The sequence below is a fragment of the Myotis brandtii genome, unplaced genomic scaffold, assembly GCF_000412655.1.
Source record: "Myotis brandtii unplaced genomic scaffold, ASM41265v1 scaffold125, whole genome shotgun sequence".
NCBI classification, from domain to species: domain Eukaryota; kingdom Metazoa; phylum Chordata; class Mammalia; order Chiroptera; family Vespertilionidae; genus Myotis; species Myotis brandtii.
The window spans coordinates 12,332,614-12,339,416 of record NW_005354385.1 but is presented as its reverse complement, the minus strand read 5'-3'; the positions used below and the strand labels follow the sequence as shown (position 1 = coordinate 12,339,416).

At 38.9% G+C, this 6,803-nt stretch overlaps 1 protein-coding gene across 1 annotated transcript in view; it reads left to right on the top strand.

Moving 5' to 3' along the window:
• Positions 1 to 6,803, top strand: part of LOC102239650 (lymphocyte antigen 75) — a 68,175-nt gene that overhangs the window by 27,217 nt on the left and 34,155 nt on the right. Inside the window, exons 13-17 of the mRNA XM_014534161.1 lie at positions 2,583 to 2,618; positions 2,982 to 3,157; positions 3,809 to 3,879; positions 4,619 to 4,698; positions 5,283 to 5,422. Coding sequence (XP_014389647.1) covers positions 2,583 to 2,618; positions 2,982 to 3,157; positions 3,809 to 3,879; positions 4,619 to 4,698; positions 5,283 to 5,422 — 503 coding nt within the window. The remainder of the gene's footprint in view (positions 1 to 2,582; positions 2,619 to 2,981; positions 3,158 to 3,808; positions 3,880 to 4,618; positions 4,699 to 5,282; positions 5,423 to 6,803) is intronic.

Here is a 6,803-nt window from a genome sequence, read left to right as displayed (position 1 = left end):
CCACAAATGAGTGAGATCATGTGATATTTATCTTTCTCTGGCTGGCTTATTTTGCTTAACATAATGCTCTCTAGTTCCATTCATGCTGTTGCAAATGGTAGGAGTTCCTTCCTTTTTACAGCAGTATAGTATTCCATTCTGTAGATGTACCACAGTTTTTTAATCTACTCATCTGCTGATGGGCACTTAGGCTGTTTCCAAATCTTAGCTATGGTGAATTGTGCTGCTATGAACATAGGGATGCATATATTCTTTCTGATTGGTGTTTCTGGTTTCTTGGGATATATTCCTAGAAGTGGGATCACTGGGTCAAATGGGAGTTCCATTTTTAGTTTTTTGAGGAAACTCCATGCTGTTCTCCACAGTGCACGAGGGTTCCTTTTTCTCCACATTCTCGACAGCACTTGTCATATGTTGATTTGTTGATGATAGCCATTCTGACAGATGTGAGATGGTACCTCATTGTTGTTTTGATTTGCATCTCTTGGATGATTAGTGAATTTGAGCATGTTTTCATATGTTTCTTGGCCTTCTGTATGTCCTCTTTGGAAAAGTATCTAACTATGTCCATTGCCCATTTTTTGATTGAGTTGTTTATCTTCCTTTTGTTAAGTTGTATGAGTTCCCTGTAAATGTTGGAGATTAAACCCTAATCAGAGATAACATTGGCAAATATGTCCTCCCATGCAGTTGGCTTTCTTGTTATTTTGTTGATGGTTTCTTCTTTATTTTCTCTTCAGTTTCTATTGCCCTAGGAGCTGTATCGGTGAAGATATTGCTTCGGCATATGTCTGAGATTTTGCTGCCTCTGGATTTCTCTAAGATTTTTATGGTTTCCGTCTTACGTTTTAGTCCTTTATCCATTTGAGTTTATTTTTTGTGTATGGTGTAAGTTGGTGGTCTAGTTTCATTTTTTGCATGTATCTGACCAATTTTCACAACACCATTTATTGAAGAGACTGTCTTGATTCCATTGTATGCTCTTGCCTCCTTTGTCAAATATTAATTGAGCTTGGGGATTGGGTCAATTTCTGGGATCTCTATTCTATTCCATTGGTCTATATGTCTGTTCTTGTGCCAGTACCACGCAGTTTTGAGAACAGTGGCTTTGTAATATAGCTTGATACCTGGTATTGAAATTCCTCCTCTTTTGTTCTCTTAGGATTGCTGCAGCTATTCAGGGTCTTTTTTTATTCCAGATGAATTTTTGGAGAATTCGTTCTAGGTCTGTGAAATATGCTGTTGGTATTTTAATGGGGAGTGCATTGAATCTATAGATTGCTTTGAGTAGTATGGACATTTTAATGATGTTGATTCTACCAATCCATGAACACAGTATGTTCCTCCATCTGTTTATGTCTTCCTTAATCTGTTTTTTCAGTGTCCTGTAGTTTTTTGAGTCATATTTGTAGTTTTTTATTTAAAAAAAAAACAAAACCCTTGTATTCTGCTTTTCTCACTAATAAAAAAAAAATTTAAGTTTAAACATAGTATTCCCCCAACACATGATTACTGACAAGAAACTACACATTTTAAACTGGATGGCAGCATTGTTGGTAAAAAAAAAAAATTTATCCAACACGCAGAGAACTGACTGAGAGAGAAACGAAAGATGCTGGATATATATAGGTTGTCTTTTGCATTATGACCTGATACAATGACAAAATTAGGAGCAGCTATTTTACTCTGTAATTTCTAAGATTCATAAAATGATGACTGGAAATCAATGAGACCTAAAAGCACAAAGAAAAGGGAAAAGGAAGCAACCCAGCATCCTGGGAGGAGCTGCTCTGTGCCTGGAACTGTGGGGGGTGCTCCCCCGGGGCGATCTCACCTGAGCTTCACACAGACTTTGTGAGTTAGGAGGTAGAGTCTCACTTTCTATAGAGTAGAACATCGAGGCTCGGGGAGTTAAACAACTGACCCACAGCATCTCAACATAGAGTGTGAGGGCATTTGGAGATTGGCCCATCCAACTTCAATCTTTCCTCTGCGTCTATCCAAGAAGCCTGGGTGATTTTCATTGTTTTCCTCCCAGTTTTGTCTTTCACCTTCTCAAAAGGTTCGGTACTGGATCATTGCACATTGTTTCCAAGGATATCCTGGGAGACAATAAACTCTACCCACCCAGGTTTACAGAACAATTACTCAAACTGCGTTAGATGGAGAAGTGGTTTCTCAATAACCTCACCCTACAATCATGATTATCTTGGTGCATATTCCTTAGTGCTTCTATGTAATGTGTACAGTAGATGCATTTACTTATTTGTGCTTTCTAATTATTAGCTATGTTTGTCCATCTGATCTTCCTTCGTGACTTCTATGGTATAAGGTAGAGAACTGCTAGTGATACTTTATTAATACTCAACAGATCTGCTTTTTTATTGTCACTATAATAGCTTTAGCGTAGGCTCCACAGAATTCAAATTGAAGTGATCATAACATGAAAGGAATGGTTCAGCCAGAAGTGGACAAACCTCAGCAATACTGTGGCCCTCTGTAGATTGAAGACACTGACTTATATATGCGATGATCTGTAATTGGACACTAAACTTGAGCCACTTGCTTTCTTCCTCATACAGGTCGGACTCCAAAAACACCAGACTGGTACAATCCAGGTGAGTTAAGAAAACTGAAATTTAGCCAAAGCCGCCTTTACTTTTTCAACAATGCATCTAGTTTATTTAAACCCAAGCCTGAGTGACAGTTTCTTCTCTATCACAACCTTCAACTGAGATGAAGTATCTCCAGGCAGGGAGGTGATTGGCTGTGGTGGGATGAGGCTACGAGGGTGGATTTGTCTTTCTCTGTGACTCTGGGTGGCAGTCACTGGCTCAGGAGTCCTCAGGAAGCACTGTCCTGCCCAGAGAGAGCCAGGACTCTAAATGAATTACAGTTTTAAAAAGTTTTGAACATTAATCCATGCTTAGAGGGTACAGCTTGGTTTACACAGTCATAACTCTGATATTCTTTTCCTTTAGAGCGTGCTGGAATTCATGGACCTCCAGTTATAATAGAAGGGAGTGAATATTGGTTTGTCCCTGAACCTCGCTTAAACTATGAAGAAGCTGTCCTGTACTGCGCCAGCAATCAGAGCTCCCTGGCTACTATAACATCTTTTGCAGGACTAAAAGCCATCAAAAACAAAATAGCAAATGTAATTTTAAAAAGAATGTATCTTTAAATATTGTTCTTATTTTTATATTTATGCCATTAAATTTTTTTCAAAATTTTTGCCAAAATCTACAAAAGTTAAATGTTCCTCTCAAGTAAAATTTGCCTAACAACATTCAGATCCCTCGTTTCTTGTTAGAAATGTTAACTTTAATTGCTTATGTTTTATAGTATTCAAGACTAATTATGAATATCAATTTCTACAATGAACAGCAATAGATAATATAAATTATTCTAAGTCCTTATCACATTTTTTACTAAAAGTTAACTTTATAGTTAACTTGACTTTCTATTTCTACTAATAACTAACTTTGCAACATAGCTTTTTGGAAGAAAAATAATTTGTTCATCTTTAAATTTATAATTAGTTGCAATAGGACACTATATGTCCAATTGATGTATGCCCATAACTACAGCAACCATATTTTCTATATGCAAAATAGGGCCTTTGAATATACAAAGAGTTTTCAAACTATTCTTTTGGTGAAAGATCGTGGTTTGTGTAATTTAGATAGCAAAGTAACGGAATGTTTGAAAATCTTAGTGTTTTGTAGTTATGGTGGGATGGAGTTAAATCAAAACTCTCCTAGAAAACTCAGCACATATAAGGATGGATATTTGGTTTGTTTTTCAGATATCTAGTGATGAGCAGAAGTGGTGGATGAGAACCTCTGAGCAGCCAATAATAGATCGTCATTTTATATAGTATGTATTATTATTGATGCTAACTTATAAAGTGGTTTAAAAGAAGCAGCCCCAAATTCCCTTTTAATAAATGTATTACCCTTTTTAAAATATATTTTTATTGATTTCAGAGAGGATGAGAGAAATAGAAACATCAATGATGAAAGGGAATCATTGATTGGCTGCCTCCTGCATGCCCCCTACTGGGGACAAGCCTACAACCAGGGCATGTGCCCTGACCGGAATTGAACTGTGACCTCGTGGTGACCTCGTGGTTCATAGGTTTGATGCTCAACCACTGAGCCACACCTGTTGGGCTAAATGGATTACTTTTCATAATTAGTTTTGCACATTAATCCATAAACTGCCTAGATTAGAGAAACCCATTCTTGATGCATATTTGCATCAAGAATTAAGGGGTAGCCCTAACCAGTTTGGCTCAGTGGATAGAGCGTTGGCCTGCGGACTGAAGGGTCCCAGGTTCGATTCCAGTCAAGGGCATGTACCTTGGTTGCGGGCACATCCCCAGTAGGGGGTGTGCAGGAGGCAGCTGATCAATGTTTCTCTCTCATTGATGTTTCTAACTCTCTATCCCTCTTCCTTCCTCTCTATAAAAAAATCAATAAAATATATTTTTTTAAAAAAGAATTAAGGGGTATAAAATAATGGCATAAGTTTAGAATTAAAATTATTTACAGTAAACACCAGAATGGGACATGTAACTACATTCTGAGTTGTCAAATCTCTCATTTTCTTTCAGCTCAAGACATCCATGGCATCACTTTCCTATAACATTTGGACAGGAATGTCTATACATATCTGCCAGGACTTGGCTTAGCGGTAAAATTAATTCCAAATCCTTTAATGTTGATTATGTTACATGTGAAATTCAGGTTCAATTACTAGTTCAATTTTGTTTTTCCCTTTGATTATGTGTTTGGTGGCTTTATTTTTTCTGATTTATTGCTAATCACAATAGCGCAATTTCTAGATGCAAGTAAAGTTACTTTTCACTGTGAATATTTTTACTTCCTTTATCCTAAAGTAATTACTTACAAGTAAATTTACCACTTTCGTAACTAATAATCATGTAGACAAATTTGCAAAGATGAACAGGCAACATTTCTAAAATATAGTTTAGGTCCCTTTCCCCTTATTAGCCTCCTTCAACTCTATTTCCCGCCATCGGCAACTGTGGTAGCTGCGGTTGTTACATCGTATGTGCGCATTTTTATAGGCAATATTGGTATGCTATCACCTACTGATATGAATAGTGCTAGAAGACATAAATGGCTAGAGAAGAGAAAGACTATATTTTAACCATCTGGGAATTAATTTAAATAGACTTTCTTTATGGCTGGATTGTTTTTAAAGTGTACTGGATGGGAAATCTGACCACAGTAATCCTGCTTTTCATTTCTCAGACTTAAATAAACCAGCAGACTGTAATACCAAGTTGCCCTTCATCTGTGAAAAATATAATGTATCTTCATTGGAGAAATATAGTCCAGATTCGGCAGCTAAAATACAATGCTCTGGGGATTGGATTTCTTTTCTGAATAAGGTAAAAAGAGAATTGCTACATTGTGCAAATGATGATTGCTTTCATGATGGTTGTATGGCCTGTGACAGAATGGCAATCCATCAAATAACTTGACTAAGACAGCCTCTGCATATTTCGATATCTCACCTTAGAAACCAAGTTAACTCTCAAGTTAGTCATGCCTACAGCTCTTTCAAAATAGTGTGTTTCTATTCTGTTATTACTCACACTTAAATTGCTGAAGTTCCAGTGTCAACGGAGAGTACCAGCAATACGTTGAAGTCAAGACTGTCTCTATGGCATATAGGAAACTGACTTAATTTCTGGCTGATAAATTTTCCCCCTTATGGAAAACATCCATCTAACATCTACTAATCAAACTAGACTAGCATTTTCCAAACTACTTTCTGGGGAACTACACATATACTAACCAAATGTTAATCATTGATCTTGCCTCTAAAGTAGAGTTTATGATTTAAATAGGTTTGGGAAATGCTACATTCTATACTTGCTCCTTTGGGATGCATAATCCATATTGGTATATGTATCTCTTAGGGAATGTATTTGACTGCTAAAAAGAGAGATAGGTACAGTATGTTAAAACATTTATTCTATTACATAAAGAAGTTAGAAGGTAAGCAGCTTGGCGTTGGTATGTAAACTCTGTGAATTCTTCAAAGGCAGGCTCCTTTTGTCTTTCTCCTCTGCCATGAGGCTTCCAAGCTCAAGCTCGGGGTGTTTTCTCTAGAGTCTTCTAGAAACCACACAATGACTTGTATGCCCTTGGCCATTTCATTCTGTATGGAAGATGAAATAAAAACATTTTGTTGAATGTTTCAAGGAATACAATTTAGAACATACTACTCCACACTAATCTATACTAATAAAAGGATAATATGCTAATTAAGGTGGATGTCTTCCGGACGACCATCCGGAAGTCCTTCCAGACAAAGCCACAGTGGCTGCCTGAAGCTCAGGCAAGTGTGGATGGTGGCTGCCGCTGCCCAAGGCCGGCCCGAGGCTCAGGCAAGCCACAGATGGCAGCTGCCACTGCCCAGGGCTGGCCCGAGGCTCAGGCAAGCCACGGATGGCAGCTGCCGCTGCCCAGGGCCAGCTCGAGGCTCAGGCAACTGAGCCTGGCTGCAAGACCCAAGGCTCAGGCAGCCATGGTGGCCACCAGTGGCAGCAGCAGCGGGGTGATGGGGGTGGCACCTTCCCCTGATCAGCCAGGTTGCCTCCAGCAGAGGGAGGCAAGACTTCGGCTTAGCCTGGGGGCTGAGGCAGAAGCAGTTAGGGGCGATCATGCCGGCAGGGGGCCAAGGTAGGGACGATCAGGCCAGCAGGGGGGCAGTTAGGGCAATCAGGCTGGCAGGCAGGCAGAGGCAGTTAAGGGCGATCAGGC